Genomic DNA, 15493 nt, shown 5'->3' with positions numbered 1-15493 from the left:
GTTGCTAAGGGTGGGGGGGGGAGTTTGGGGGTGGCAGGGGCGGGGGGAGGGAGGGGAGGGATGGGGGCAAAGCAAGAGAGAGGACAGGTGAGACAGCAGGACAGGTGAGGCGGGCCCTGGGGGGGGGGGGGGCGGGTAGGAGCCAGGTGAATGTACGGCTCCCCGCGGCCAGGGGGGGGGCGGGCAGCAGGAGGAGGCAAAGGGTGGCGTAGGAGGAGCCCCCCAGCAACGAGCAGCGAGCCACTGACCGCGGCCTTCTGACCAGGACCGGAGCAGGGCCCCAAGCCCCCCAGCCTGGCGGGGGACGCGCTTCTTCCTACACCCTGTGCCTCTGCAGCTCCAGCGAGCGGACCCGACGGCTGAGAGGTAAGTGAACCCCACTTTTTATCCCTTGGCTCGGGATCCACTAGACTCGTGCCTACTGCAGTGTCCTTCGTGCGTCCTGTGAGACCCCTGTACACACACACAAACACACACGCACGCACACCAGATTTCAACCAGTCGCATTCCCTGTAGCTTTCCTGGGTCTTTGGAATTGGTTTTAACTTGGAGGAAAGGTAGAGAACTATGGCCTCCCCCCCAACTCTGAGCGGAGGGTCTCCAGAAACTTTCTTTGCACTTCTAATATCAGACAGACCGTGAGCTACGGGATGGAGAGGGGGTAAGCTGCGCTGAACTCCCCCCGCCCCAGTCGCCTTTGTGAGTTTAGAGGGAGACCCCAGGCCCGACCGAATGAAGGGAATGGAAACCCTGACGGACTCTAACTAGGACATCGCGTGTCCCCACCCACCCACCCAGCTCCGCGCCCCCCTGGCATGGTGGGCTGGACCCAGGCCAGTGGCATGGGGGGGTGGGGGGCGGCGGGAGGAACCGCGGCTTGGGGGAAAGTTACCGGCTGGACTATTCGGTTTCTTGCGCTTCCAGAGCCGCGTCGTCTCTCCAGCGGGAGTGCAGCTCAGCAGAACGACCCCGCTGCCCCTCCCGCTCCGCAATCACATTCCCTCCTCTCAAGCCTCAGGCCCACCGCCACCTTTTCAAAGTCAGCTTTTGCTCTCACAACTCCGGTGCTAGGGTGGGTGATAAGAACTCGACCTACCAGCGGTCTTGCCGCCGGCGCCGGCGCACCTGCCCTAAGCGGAGTGGGGGTCGCTGTGTGGTGGAAACCTGGTGCGCACCGCTGGCTGAGGTTGGCCATTCAAAGGGGTGGGGGGCGCTGCTTTCCAGTCCCAGCTTTCTCTCCCCTCCTCCCACCCCACCCAAGTAAGAGAGCGACGTGTCCTGGCCAGAGCGGGGGGGCGGGAGTGGGGGGGCAGCGTGGGCAGCGGGTTGTGCCCGGACACGTGCCTGCCCAGGCGCCCCGGCCCTGCTAGTGTTTGGAGAGAGGGCGGGTCCCCTGCCCCCCGCCCCGCACAACCCCCATGTATCAAAGGGCGGCTGAGACGTGGTGAGACCTCGGGGCGCCCTGGGGGGCGGGGGGTAAGGCGGGGAGCCTGGGTCCGGAGCAGGGGAGGGGCAGAGGCGCCGGTGCTAGCTGACCCACAGGAAACGAGCACTGCTGACCTAGTTTGGGACACCGGAAGTGGGTGCTGGGGAGAGGGGGAGACCGGCAAGCTGTCCTGGCTTCCGGGCCAGGTGGAGGGCGTTCTTGAATTGACCCCCGCCCGAATGCCTTGGCGACCCCTAGCTGCAGCTGAGAATGGGAATGAGTCAGCGCAGTAATTTCTCCTTCCCCCAACTTATTCCTAGAGGAGGGGACGGTTTGTCAAGGGTTGGGGGGAGCCAGATTGGGAAGTGAGGAGTTAAATAAACCAAGATAGGAACTCTCTGTTCCCTGAGGCAGTGTGTGTTTTGGTGGGGGGGCCGCTAAGGCCTGGAGGATTATTGGGTTGCGTTTTGCTACCCCACACACACCAACTGGTTTGGTCACCCCTGTACCCTCCTGGCACTGTTTATGGAGCTGGCATGGAGTGGACATTAGATTGGGAGGAGATACTGGGCATAAGAAGTATTGTGCTGGGCAGGAGAAGGGCATATTTCTGACTTGGTTTGGATGGTAGTTAATGTTCCTCCTTCGTGGTAACTGGGGAGAAGGACAGGGGGCTCCCCCTGGAGCAGCTGATGAAACCAGGAGAAATCTCTGCCAGTGCCTCCTGTCCCTGGCCCCCGGGACCCCAGTTCCCCCAGCGTGCCTGTTACACGGTTGCTGTAGGCACGCTGTTGCCTGCTGACACTCCCAGACACTGTCCCCCTCCCTTGGGTACCACCATCCCCAGCCTGGGGTCAGGAAGGGGTTAATACTATCCGGAAAGGGGCTCTTGGGAAGAAAGCAAGCAGTGCCCACTAGGCTCAGGTGTCAAGGAGACAGGCCTGCTCTAATGGGGCCCTCTCACTACTACTCAGTCCAGGTGCTACAGTCCTGGTGTCTGGGAGACAGGTGCTGGTCTCTTTCCCCTTCCCCATGGTGCCCCCTGGCACCCACCGCCCCCAGCTCCTCCTTGGCCTAGTGCCTGCCCCAGGAGGGCGCGGCGGGCAGCGGGGGCTGGGCTAACAATGCACCATCGGGCCCTTTGTGTGCTTGCACTTGGCACCCTGGGGAAGAGTGGGGGAGGGGACCCAGCAGGCATGGGGGGGGGGGGGGGGAGCACCTCGGGGGTGGGGACAGTGAAGGCTTGGGGAGAGAAGCTGAGAGTGAAAACAGGTGGGGAGGAAAGGGAAGTAGGTCAGATAGAGTGCTGGCCCACCATTCCCAGCCAAGGCTAAGATGAATGGGACCTTGAATGGCATGGTGTGGGTACCTGAGGCCCAGCCCAAGAGTGGACATGTGGGGGTCAGAACTTACTAGGCCAGCAGACTGCTCAGGTGGAGGAGGCAAGGCCCTCCTTTTGATGGCTGAGAGAGACCCAGTTCTTTTGGTCCAAGGCCAAAGACCTAAGATGGGGAGTCAATGGGCTCCAGGCAGGGCACTGCCCTCTGATAGAAGCCTCTGGGCCTGCTTCAGGGCTTCCTGCCTCCAGCCTGCTTGGCTCTCTGACCTTCCTGAGAGTTAAGACAGCCCTGCCACCAGGCCTTGGGGCTTGTGCCTGCTTTGGCCTAGGGCTAAAAAGGAGGGTGGGGGAGGAAGGTGGAGACAGGCAGATGGATAGGACCCTGGCATGGGGTGTGCCTTCTCTGTCCTCTTCCCCCCTCCTTCTGCTGAGTAAACTCGTGAGTAAACTTGACGTTTTGCCCGGACAGTTTGAAGTTGCCTTGCTGCCCCCCTCCAGTCCTGCCAACACACAAGTGTCCAGGTACCAGTGCAGGCCTGGGGGACTGAGGAGAAGGGATAGAATTACTGGTCCACCATTAAGAACTGGAGGGTTAAGAAAGACCCCATTACCACCACCACCTAGCCAAGCTAAGGCCTTGGGAAGGCACCCAGCTGGCATCTGGTTCTGAGATGCCGTATCTTTATGTTCGTAGGCCATGTTCGTTAGTCCAGGTACGTTTAGCAAATGCCTCAGCAAGGCCAAAGAAGGCTTCCCTCTTGTGGCCCACAGCCTGGGATGGATAGGAAGCAGATGATACTGGGTCCCTTTAGCCATCTCTTCCCTGAGGCTTCCTAGCTCCTGAGGTCTCTGCCCTGCCCTTACTTCACACCTGGACCTAACCTGGACTCCCTCCTCTGTGTTCACCCCCAGACTGAGCCCTTCCTTGCCCCAAACTCTTCCTTTGCCTTTTAGCTTTCCAGCACCTTCAGAGGTTCCTAACCTGCAAATGCCTATACCACATCCAGACTTTGAGGGTACCCTTGGCAAAAGAGGGTTGATGGCAAATAAGTGGAGACAGTCACACACACACACACACACACACACACACACTACTTGGATATCACTTAACATCACTAATTCCTCCTATACCTTTGCAGGACACCAGAATGGTAGGAGAAATGTCTTTCCAGTCTCTGCCACGCCTCACAGTGGGGCTCCCCCAAGACCTTGCTTTCGACTTCATGTCTCTGGCTTCAGTTTCCTTCCTGTTTCCACTCCCCCCAACCCCCCAGCTCCTCCCCAACCATATACCCCTTTCAACAGACATCCTCTCCTCCTTCCTTCCTCCTTTCTTTCCCCTTTGCCTGGAGTAAGGGGGTCTTCTTTCCCCACCATGAACCTACTAACCTGTCTTACTCTTCTTAAATAGCATTCCACTTAGAGAGGTCTGTGACCGTTCTTCCTCTAACTTACCAGCTAAGCTCTTGGGAAGAGAACAACCCAGGGCTTCTTAAGGGAACTACAACTCCCAGTACACATGCAAAACAGTTGTGGTGCACACTGGGAGTTGTAGTCCTTGAGCTCTCAGTTTGGCTAAGTCTAAGAGTGTTTCTGGGTAAGGGTAAAAATATTGGAGTGGGTTGTAACAGAGACCCCTCTATATTCTCCTTACTTTGTTTTTGCCACTGCATTTCCATATGACACCAGATATTGACATCCATCTCTCATTGCTGAGACATACTACCCATCCTCACCTTAGGATGAGCCCCACCCAAGAGATGTCCACACCCTGCCCTGATGCCCCTGGCAGGGGAAATGAGGGGCCTCATGAACTCCTTCCCTGCCCCCTGCCCTCCAGGGTAGTTCTCTCCCTTTATGGGGATCAAAGGGCAGGGAGCAGCCCCACCCTACTCCCTCACGGGCTATAGGCATTCGACTGGGGCTCTTACGAATTGCAGGGACTTTGGTGCCCAAGCATTTGTAAGGGGAATGCTGGGAGATTGGCGCCTGGTGACAGGAGAGACACTGGTCCCCACCTTGGGGTGTGGATCCTTCAGTAACTGCTCATAGGCCTATCCATTCTCTGTATCAACCCTAAGCAATATGCTTCCTCTTAAGGAGGTGGCTTAAGGACAGGGTCTTGGAGCTTATCTATAGGACCTCAGGGGCCTGGGCCCGCCTGCCTTGGCACCAAGGCACAGAAGTGACCCTCCCCCATCCCAGGCCCACAGTTGGCATAGGGCACTGCGAGCAGGGGGTAGGAGGGAGAGGCGGGCAGGACTGCCAGCATCCTGGTGGGTAGCTGCCAGCCAGGCCGGGAGCCGGTGAGGAGCAGCAGGCCAGCGGCACTGAGCCAGCAGCTGTTAGGGGTAGCAGGGAGGGGGTATCTTCAGGGACATTTCTGTGATTCTCTCTGAGCCTAGCAGGATGGACTACTGTTTGGAGGATATTGGGGTACCTTTCATTCCAAGAATAAGAAATCCCAGGGGTTTCATGACATTTTGTGGCCCACCCAGTTCATCTCAGAGCTTTCCTGAGTTGCCCCCTGAGGCCCAGGCGGGTCCCACCCAACCAGCCAGGGTAGCAGTAGCTTGCGCAAGGGGTGGGGCGAGGAGCTTCCCAGCAGATGCCCCCTCCCAGCTCCTTCCTCTTTCGGTGCCTACAGCTCCCCCCAATATGTCTACCCCTCCTCAGCCAGCTCTGTCCCCCTGGTCACTGGGGTCTGGCATGAGTGCTGCCCCCTGGCCTGGTTGGCAGGGCTGGCGCCCTGGCGAGGAACTGTGGTATGTGAGTGGGTTTGGGGTGAGGCTATGAGGAGGGCGGGTGCCGCCTTGCCCAGCCCCTGAGGGCCCCAGCCTGGTACAAGGTGAAGAGAATCCGGACAGCTCCCAGAACGGGGCAAGAGCTTACAAGGGTCTGGAGGGTCTCTTTATGTTCCCCTAATCCCACATACCCTGAGGGGCTGGGACCTAGGCACCTGTCACCCCTGGCACTGACTGTCCAGAGTTCCCCTCCTCCCAATTTGGCCAAGGCTGTCTTCTGTCCCCTCCCCTCCCTTCTTCCTTCTCCTGGTCCCACCTCCAACAACCTCTCCCATTGCTCCTCCTCACCTCTGTCCTCCTGGACTGGGCCGGCGCCTACCTTTCCTACCCCTCACCTTTTTCCCCTTTTAGGACTGAGTAAGGACAGGCGGGGGTGGGGACAGCTGGGGCTTTGGGCACTGCAGTCAGAGACTCTGGGCCTTCTCCCACGCTGCCAGTCCTTCTGTAACCCCTCCCTCCAAGCTGGGGGGAGGGGGACAGCACCCAGAGGGTTAAGGCTGTAGGGGGAGGGGCTGGGCCAGGTCGTAGGCGGCCCCTTTGAAGGAGGGAGCTGGAGTGGGGAACAGTCACCCTAACCCCCCACCCCAAGTTATCCCTCCTCCACCCCTCCCAACGTGCTGCCCCCAGGGGCCAGGAGGAGTTGCCGGCAAGGCCCCTCAGCGTTCAGGTGAGTAGGCCCAGCTCTGGCTCAGGAGGTCAGGCCCCAGGGGAGGCTTGGAGGCCTAGAATTGGCCAAGGGTTAGAGGAGGACTGAAAAACAGGCTAGGAAGAGGGTGCCCAGATTTCATTGGAGGCTTTAGGGAACAGAGGAGCTGGGGCGCTGGAGTGTGGGGAAGCTTCAGAGTCTAAGGGATCCAAGAGGATCAAGAAAGGCAGAAGAAGGGTCCTACGGAAGCTGTGCTTGCTGGGCTGGGCCAGGAGGTTGGACAGGCTGGCAGGGAGCTGGGCTCTGGGGACCCGGCTGGGGTGTCTTCTGGGGCTTGGGGGGGCTCAGGTTTCTCCCTGCGGCTAAGCGGGTGTGGGGTTACCAGCCAGCTTGGTTACCCAGCCAAAGACATGGCTGGGGGGAGGGGGATACAAGGTAGACCCTGGCACTTTATGCAGTCTCCTTAACCCTAAGGAGAGCTGGTACTGCCCAGTCAGACCGTGCTGGAAACCCTGGTGACCAGGGTCTGTCCAAGCGAATAGTTAGTTACCTGGCTCGGAATGGGCACTCTAGGGAAAGTCCAGTAGCTTCGGGGCTGGAAACTCTGACGGGCAGAGAGGCACTCACTATCCCCCTTACCCCACATCCGCTCTCTGCACACCCCACCTCTCCCACCTCTTTTCTCCAAGCAGCTCCCAAGTTTTGGTTCCACTGCTTCCGCCAGAAGGCAGGTATGGGTACCCAAAACTCAGCCATCTCTTCATAAGACCAGGCCTTGCAGAACAAGCCCTGGTCTTGATTCAGTTCCTCTGGGCTGTCTACTCCACACAGGCGTGGAGGGATGCTTGGAGCATGGTAAATGTTGGGCTCGGGAGATGCTTCGGTGAGAGGAGTAATGGGAAGAGGGAGAAAAAGCCCGTGTGATGATGCTTCCTAGCCGGAGGAGTCCCAGGGACGGGCATGGTGGAGAGGTCATGTGGTGGAAAGCCCATAAGGGCTAAGGAAGGGAACCAATGTTTAGCCTTGTGCTGGGAAGACAAGGCCCACAGAAGGTAGGAAAGGGTCAGGAAGAAGAAAAGTCCAAGCGAAAGCCCAAAAGTGAGGGGCCACTGATGAGCTGGGTTTCCCACAGGTGGTGAGGTGAGGCTGGAAAAACCGTGCCTCATTCCTTTCTCCGCCATCTTTATCTTGTTCCATTCTCCTTGATGGACTAAAGAGCTGTGTGCTAGAGCAGATGTCACACAAAGAGACTACAAAGGAGCAGCTTCGGTGTCCCTCAGTCTGGAACCCCTGCACCAGGATCAGGGGACTTGGTGGGAGCTTAACCCCCACGGCACCGGGAAGCAGCCAGCTCCCCTCGCCTCCTTCCCCCTTCGTGGCTTGCGGTCTCTCTTCCCCGCCTCGGCCCCCAGGAAGTGTGAGTGCTGGGGGTGGTGAGGTTAGTAAGGAGGGGGGAAGCGTCACATGGGGGATGGGGAAGGCTTGTAGAAGTTTAGAGGGGCTGGAGGAGAGGGTGCAGTGTCTTTGGCATCACTGGGTCCAGGACCTGTCTTTTGGCTCCCTCTGTGGAGGGTCTTTCAATACTCTAGTGACATGTGGTACAGCCACCTCACCTGCCTGAAACTGGACAGTTCAGATATCTGTGGTTCTTTGGATCTAGAAGTCTTGAGAAAGGATGGAGGGAACCATAGACTAGGGTTCCTGGGTCCCTGAGGACTTTGGATTGGCTGTCCAATTTCCCTACCCCTCTGGTCCAGCCACAGGCCAAAGCCCTAGCTTCGTGCAAACTGGGTTCCAAAAAAACAGGAAGAGAACCTGAGGCTGGAACGGGTGGGGGGTGGGGGCAGAAAGGAGAAAGAAGGGGGAGGGGTGATTAACCCAGGCACCAGGAGCACTGGGCAGTGCCTTGAGTCTCAGTCATCCCTATCAGGAAGGTGTTTCAGCCTGGCCCTCACCCTCTCAGCCTCCAAGCTGCTGCTCCAGAAAAAGCCACACCAGGTACCTCTCTGGCTCCTGGCTCCCTGGCAGAACAGGGAGAAGGGGCCTTGGAATGGTGGGGGGTGCTATGTGCGCCCACATCTATTTTCTAGGCCACTAATCCTGCTTCTGCCAGCTGCCCCCCACACTAAGCCTCAGTCCCTAATCCCCAAGGTGGGGAGAAGGGGGGCCAGCTTTACTCAGCTGCCCCATTCAGGGCCTCCTATGCCTGCCCTTCAGCTGGCTCAGGCCAGCAGGGTTGGCTTTCGAGCCCCTCAGCCCTAGTATGGAAGCCTCCTAAGGTCAGCACCTGGAAGATTCTCGCTGCCTTTGTCTAAGTCAGCCAGTGCCTCCACCTTTTGATGGAGTGGACACACTCTGGCAGGTGCCTTTAGGTACCTGATGGTAGGTGATCAGAGCTCTCACTGTTGTCACCCTGAGTTTTCCCCCACCAAAGATGGTGCAGACTTGACACAGGGCCCGGTTTCACGAAAGCTGCCCACTGGCTTGGCCGGTCTAGCAGGCCTGACAATGAGGGGAGCCTGGGGGGGTGGTGTCGAGAGAAAGAGGGGAGTGATGGGGCGTGGCCCCCAGTTCTTTCCCCTACCAGGAAAACAGACCAAACAGACCTTGCCTGGTTCCCTGGCATAGCTGCCCCCCCAACCACCACACACACCCATGCCCACAAGGTCTTAGCAAGAGGGGGCATGCCAGGCTGGGTGGGGATGGGCTGCCTACATGGGGCGGCAGGGGACTGGGCCCTCTGGGATACAGATGTGGGAAGGGTGCCCAAGGTGGGGTGGGCATACTGGCACCAGTGCCCCACCCTGGCAGAAAGAAGGGGAAGCCTCCACCTCATCAACTCCTCCCATATGATAGGGCTAGGAGTGCCCCCTTGGCCTGGTTGGCACTAGCATAGTTCCAGGTGGCACCTCAGTTGGTATGGGTGCCAGGGCTAGGGGATTTCCCAGAACACCCTCTCCTGCCCTGTATGCCATCTCCCTATCTAGTCCTTCCTCGATACCTTGTGGCCATAGGCATTGGATTTGCGCCTAAGGAGTTAAAACACCCACCCTTGCCCAAGCCCTGTGCGAGTTGGTGAACTACTCTGAGCCTGTGACCTGACAACAAGATCAGCCAATCGGTACAGTACACCTGCAGTACCAAGTTACCACAGAGATCAGCCCTGGGGTGGGAGAAAGGAGGCAGGCTTACCAACGGGAATGGGTGGAGTAGGTAGGGATGGAGGGTGAAGGCTAGAGTGAGCCACCTGCCTCCGGGTACCATGCTCCCAGCCAATGGGGCGCAAGGATAGCTCCACTTGTGCCCCTTAGGAAGAACATGCACTTGGACCCTGGAGGGTGCCCACTGCTGCCCACCTGATTTTTCTTTGTTCTTAAGTCCTGGGGCCATTTGCCTCTTGTACCACATGTAAAGTACTGGAAGAGGACTCCCAGACTGCTTGGTCCCCAGGCAGGGGAAGTGGTTTGGGAACTTAAAGTGGGAACAGGTGAGATAGCTAAGATTCCCAGGTGTAGCTTCCAGGAGTGGCTACCATCCACTCAGTGCTCCCATGCGGAGCTCTGGCTTTGTAGTGAAGGTGGCCAGCGGGTAGGCCACTGTGATAGTGTTACATCCTAAAGAGGAAATACTTAGCCCCTGACTTACACCTCCATCCCCCAGAACTCTTCCCCATAGATGGCCAGGATTGATCAAGCGACCTTACCCTAAGGATTGTCTGAACTAGCCTTTCATACTCTGGAGGAATAGGCCTCTGAAAGGAAATGACTTGTCCAAGGTCAAGTAGCTGCCTAGTAACCTGGCTGCCTCAGGGAACATTCAGGGAGGGAAGAGGCAGACCTGTCTCCTAGTAGTTTTCTCAGCCGAGGCCTTACACACACTGGAATCTGCCCTGAGGCCAGACTACTGACTGAGCCCCTACTGTGTGTGTTAGGCATTATGCCACACCTGGCCTGATTTACCCCTCACCACAACCCCTGAAGTCAGCTGGAATTATCCAGTATTACAGATGAGGAAAGAGGCTCGGAGATAAAATCACTTGCTTAAGATCACAGAGCTAAGAACTCAGACTCAAGCCTGGCTGCCTCCAGAGCCCAGAGCTGTTCCAGTCTCTAGTTCTAGACTAACAGAGTATCCGGACTGACGGGTTGACCTTTGCAGCTCTACTCCCCAGCCCCGGGTTTGTTTTTGTGTTGTGATTTCGGTTTGGGTTTTTAGTTGGTTGGTTAGTTTGTTGGTTGTTTTTGGGTTTTGTCTGTTTGAGACAGGGTCTCCTGACATAGTCCTGGCTGTCCTGGAACATAACTTTGTAGGTCAGACTGACCTTGAACTCAGAAATCCGCCTGCCTCTGCCTCCCAAGTGCTGGGATTTAAGGCATGTGCCACTATGCCTGGTGTGACAGTAAAGTATAGGCCATACCAGGCACTGGGCCATACCCAGCTGCATTTACCCCTCACCATAATGACTTGTTCAAGGTCATTCAACTAGACCACTCCACAATCCTTTCCCACTCAACCTCTGTGATAGATGGTGGGCTGGGCCCTGCAGGAAGAGACTCTAAGGTAGATCTGTGGCCTCTGGAGAGGAGAGGCATGCTCCCCTGGAATGGGGGGGAGGGGAGAGAGAATAGTTTAAGTGGGGAGGGGAGGGGTAGGACTTTGCTTTTTGACAGTGATGCTTATCTGTGGGGGTGCAGGAAGTGCCTGCCCAGTGACACCCCAGTGCAGGTCCATGAGGGAGGGAGGATGTGGGGAGCGGAGAGGGGATCTTGAAGGAAAGATGAACTTTTGGTGGCTGGGGGAATGAATGTAGCTTGGGGAGGGAACTGAGGGGGAGGGGATGGCTCCTTTTGTTTGGTGTGTGGACTAAACTCATCTCTGCCAGAGAGCTCTGGAGAGGCTCACCATGTCACCATGGGACACACACCATTATTCGTTTTTTCAGATGATAAGCATGGGTCTTTAGTCAGTCTCTCTTGAAGCCTAAACCAGGACTCCAGTGTTACCTCCCAGTCCAGCGCTTCTTCTAAAGGGATCAGGGAATGGGGCTGGTGAAATGGAAGTCTCTAGAAAGTCACAGGAAGGCGGGACTGCAGAAGCAGGCTAGAGCAGTGTGAGAACCAGGAAGGTGGTCTGGGGCTGCTGACTCCAAGTGACCCTACTCACTCGGAGCTTGGCACTGCACCTGGAAAGACAGTTGCTTCATTTGTCTGAACCACAGTTTCCTTGTGCATGACATGGAAGGTAGTCACATTTGAGAGGGTATGGGATACCAACAAGCAAAGCCTTTAGAAGAGTGTGCAGAAGCATATGCCCCTCCTTCAATAAGTGGAAGGGGTTCCCCAGCCCCTGTGGCGGAATAAGTGCTCTTAACTTCACCCTCTACTTGACCCTGCAGGAGAAGATGGGGAGCCCCGAGGATGACCTGATTGGAATTCCATTCCCAGACCACAGCAGTGAGCTCCTGAGCTGCCTGAACGAGCAGCGCCAGTTGGGCCATCTGTGCGATCTCACCATCAGGACGCAGGGTCTTGAGTACCGCACCCACAGGGCTGTGCTGGCTGCCTGTAGCCACTACTTCAAGAAGCTCTTTACGGAGGGGGGAGGGGGGACTGTTATGGGAACAGGGGGTGGTGGGACAACTGCTGGGGGAGCAGGGGCTGGTGTGTGTGAGCTGGACTTTGTAGGACCAGAGGCCCTAGGTGCCCTGCTTGAGTTTGCCTACACAGCCACACTGACCACGAGCAGCGCCAACATGCCAGCCGTACTCCAAGCTGCTCAGCTACTGGAAATCCCGTGTGTCATTGCTGCTTGCATGGAGATTCTACAAGGCAGTGGGCTAGAAGCCCCCAGCCCAGATGAGGATGACTGTGAGCGAGCCCGACAGTACCTGGAGGCTTTTGCCACTGCCACTACCACAGCCTCAACCTCAGGAATGCCCAATGGTGAAGACAGCCCTCCACAGGTGCCCCTCCTACCACCGCCGCCACCACCTCGACCTGTCGCCCGCCGCAGTCGCAAACCCCGGAAAGCTTTTCTTCAAACCAAAGGGGCTCGAGCAAACCATCTGGTCCCTGAGGTGCCCACAGTACTCACCCACCCCTTGACCTATGAAGAAGAAGAGATGGTTGGTAGAGTGGGTAACAGTGGGGGCAGTGGGCTTGGAGATAGCAATAGTTCTCCCACAGGTGCCACCTCACCTGCTGAGGGGCCCCTAAACTATGAAGTCTTTGAAGGTGAGGAAGAAGAGGAGGAGCTGGTATATCCCCCAGCCTATGGGCTAGCACAGAGTAATGAGCCCTCGCTATCACCAGAGGAGCTGGGCTCAGACGAAGATCCCATTGATCCTGACCTGATGGCTTACCTAAGTTCGCTACACCAGGACACCCTGGCACCAGGCCTGGATGGCCAAGACAAGCTGGTGCGTAAACGCCGTTCACAGATGCCCCAAGAGTGCCCAGTCTGTCACAAGATAATCCATGGGGCAGGCAAACTGCCTCGACACATGAGGACCCATACTGGTGAGAAGCCCTTTGCCTGTGAGGTCTGCGGCGTCCGCTTCACCAGGTGAGCACCAGGTGGGGGACGGCCCAGAATGGGCTGGGGGTGGCTATGAGACCTGAGTGAAAGCAGGTGATTGTCATGGGGGCCAGCTCTCTGGTGTGTTCCTAGAACGAGGTGGGAGGTCAAAAGAGGCAAGGAAGGGCATCCTCAGGAATGGTCTAGTGCCCAAGAAGATTGAACTGGAAGCAGAAGCACTCATGGTGCCCATTGAGCTAAGAGCCAATCAAAAAGGGTCTCCTGGGGCCTCAGTGAGGAACAAGAGTGGATCGGGGCCTGGGGGCGTGGCTAAGATGGGCTGGGGATCCTAGCCTGTGTCCTGAATGTCTACCCTTTCCCCTGTTGTGCTAGGAATGACAAGCTGAAGATCCACATGCGGAAGCACACAGGAGAACGGCCCTACTCGTGCCCACACTGCCCAGCCCGTTTCCTGCATAGCTACGACCTCAAGAACCACATGCACCTGCACACTGGGGACCGGCCCTATGAGTGCCACCTGTGCCACAAGGCTTTCGCCAAGGAGGACCACCTGCAGCGCCATCTCAAGGGTCAGAACTGCCTGGAGGTGCGCACCCGAAGGCGCCGCAAGGATGATGCACCGCCTCACTACCCACCACCCTCGACCACCACCTCATCCCCTGCTGGCCTCGACCTCTCCAATGGCCACCTGGACACGTTCCACCTCTCTCTGGCTCGATTCTGGGAGCAGTCGGCCACCACGGGACCCCCAGTCACTACACAAGGGCCCCCTGAGGAGGAGGAGGAGGAAGGGATACCTACCACACCACAGGCTGAAGGTGCCATGGAGTCCTCTTAAAAGAGGGATGAATGGCCAGGCTGGAACAGCACAAGGCCTGGGACACCATGCCAAGCAATGGGGAGCACACAAAACAAGTGGTATCGGGGGGTCAGGGATGCTGAACCTTGTTTGTATCAGAATCAACCCCCCTTACCCCCCAGAGCCTTCATTCCAATTCCAAGCTGAGGTTTTGGGGCACAAGCTCTCTAGATTGGGGTGATCACCCAAGGAGTTAAACATGAAATATGTGTGTGTGTGTGTGTGTGCGTGTGTTACACACACACACGTGCAATATATATATATGTATATATACATACATATATATATATATATACACACACACACACACAGAGTAAAGGTGGGGTCCCTGTCCCCAGCCACTACTGGGGAATTGAAGCAATAATCTATCTCTGATTTGTGGGGTCCCACTTCGGCTATGCGGGTTTCTAGGAGGCTGGGGCTTAGGACCAAAGCCTTGCGCTACTCCCATGCCCCCTGGGTTTTGGCTGTGTGAGGGGGTGGACTGCCCCTCCCTTCCGAGACCCCTCCTTCCTGGTTTCTGTTCCTTTTTCCTGGCCGTAAATTATGCAAAGGGGGGTGGCAAAGGAAGGGTAAGAGGGGGAAACAAGGTGGAGGCTTGAAAGACTGGGGTGGCGGGGGACTGGGCCTGTAAGGACGGAGCCATCCCAGTCCCCCTCCACCCAGTTCCAACGCTGAGTCATGGGGTCCTGGAGAAGAGGGCAGGGTGGCCTGATTGGCTCGCCCGCCCCTGGGGGTAGCAGAAGGGCTCCGCCCAGCTAAGGGAGCTCTCCACCTCTCCCCTCCCGCGTCCCGGGGCAGGGAATGTCTTGTTCCTGGCGCTCCCTCCCTGGGGCCAGAGGGCAGGGCGGGCCGGGCGTCTTACCCTCTTCTCCTCCCTACCTCCCCGCCCAGGTGCAAGCTGGAGCCGCCTCTGCTGCTTGCTGCCCCTGACTCACGCCGCCCCCGGGCTGGCGGGCGCTGGGTGTGGGATGGGGTGAGGGGTTGAGGTAGCCTTGTGGGGAGCGGGCAAGCTGGCGCCATCTGGTGGCCATGCCCTGTAAGGGTGAGCGCCCCCCAGCGACCACTTTTAGTGAGCTAGCGTCACACCCAGCCCTCCTGGCTTGTGAGCGAGTGCCCCCTTGCCAACAAGGTGGCTAGGCAACTCTCTTGCCTCTGGGAAAAGTGAGCTGCAGAGCAGACCTAGGGGAAAGGGAGCCTTGCCACAGACCTTGCCTGGCACTCTTAAGACTGAGTCCACCCCCGTTCTGTACATAGCCTCTTCTGATGGTCTTGTTGAAATCCAATTTCACATTTTTAACTATCAATTTTCCTGGGGTGGGGAAGAATCTTCGCCCCACCTCTTCCTCGCTGGGTGCTGGACCCCCATTGCGGCCTGGGCTCTGCCTTGCACTATTTACCCTTTTGGCCTGGTGGCCCTTCCCCCTCCTGGAAAGGGGCAGGTTCAGGGGCCCGGTGCTCTCCTCTCCCCACGCACCTCCATGCCCATTTGCACAGCTGCCCAGGTACCCCCAACAGTGGGGAGGGGTCACACAGGGAGGGGTGGCAGGACCAGTCCCTGTGTCTATTTAAAAAGTGATTATGTAATATATTAGGAGGGAGGTCGGGTGCCCTGGGCCTCATCTTAGCATTTCAGGTGATAGGGGAGCCCAGGGCTGGAGAAACCTGGGGCTTAGTCCCAGAGAGTGGGGACAATGGCCTCCACTCTCTCTCCTTGTGGCTTTCCCACTCAGTGCCTTAGTGGGGAAAGCATTCCCCACGCCCATTCCCTTCATCTACCCCTGCCCCCTGCCTCGGGTGTAAGTGACAGGAAGAAATAATAATAATTTAAGATTCATATGTGTGTCTACTTTTGGCTCCTTTATTTGGGGATGAGTGGGAA

The 15493-nt window shown here is 57.5% G+C and overlaps 1 protein-coding gene and 1 long non-coding RNA gene across 5 annotated transcripts in view; one reads left to right on the top strand and one right to left on the bottom strand.

The window, feature by feature from the left end:
* The window catches only part of LOC114609040, a 6869-nt gene extending 5336 nt beyond the window's left edge, over positions 1 to 1533 (bottom strand). The window contains exon 1 of the long non-coding RNA XR_003709454.1: positions 893 to 1533. This is a non-coding gene — a long non-coding RNA (uncharacterized LOC114609040). The remainder of the gene's footprint in view (positions 1 to 892) is intronic.
* Positions 20 to 15450, top strand: Zbtb7b (zinc finger and BTB domain containing 7B). 4 transcript variants are annotated; one of them, XM_028753262.1, is made up of 4 exons: positions 86 to 104; positions 266 to 366; positions 11611 to 12779; positions 13125 to 15450. In XM_028753262.1, exons 3-4 carry the CDS (start codon positions 11617 to 11619, stop codon positions 13588 to 13590), a joined length of 1629 nt encoding a protein of 542 aa, XP_028609095.1. In that variant the 5' UTR covers positions 86 to 104; positions 266 to 366; positions 11611 to 11616; the 3' UTR covers positions 13591 to 15450. The 4 variants fall into 4 exon arrangements, with proteins under 4 accessions (XP_028609094.1, XP_028609095.1, XP_028609096.1 ...); XM_028753261.1 differs by having other exon boundaries at positions 20 to 366; XM_028753263.1 differs by lacking the exons at positions 86 to 104; positions 266 to 366 and adding an exon at positions 5621 to 6236.
* Positions 15451 to 15493: the final 43 nt, after the last annotated feature.

The sequence above is a fragment of the Grammomys surdaster genome, unplaced genomic scaffold, assembly GCF_004785775.1.
Source record: "Grammomys surdaster isolate TR1022 unplaced genomic scaffold, NIH_TR_1.0 125946, whole genome shotgun sequence".
Classification (NCBI taxonomy): Eukaryota; Metazoa; Chordata; class Mammalia; order Rodentia; family Muridae; genus Grammomys; species Grammomys surdaster.
Note: the sequence above shows the minus strand (reverse complement) of the source record. Positions and strands in the feature narration are given on the sequence as shown.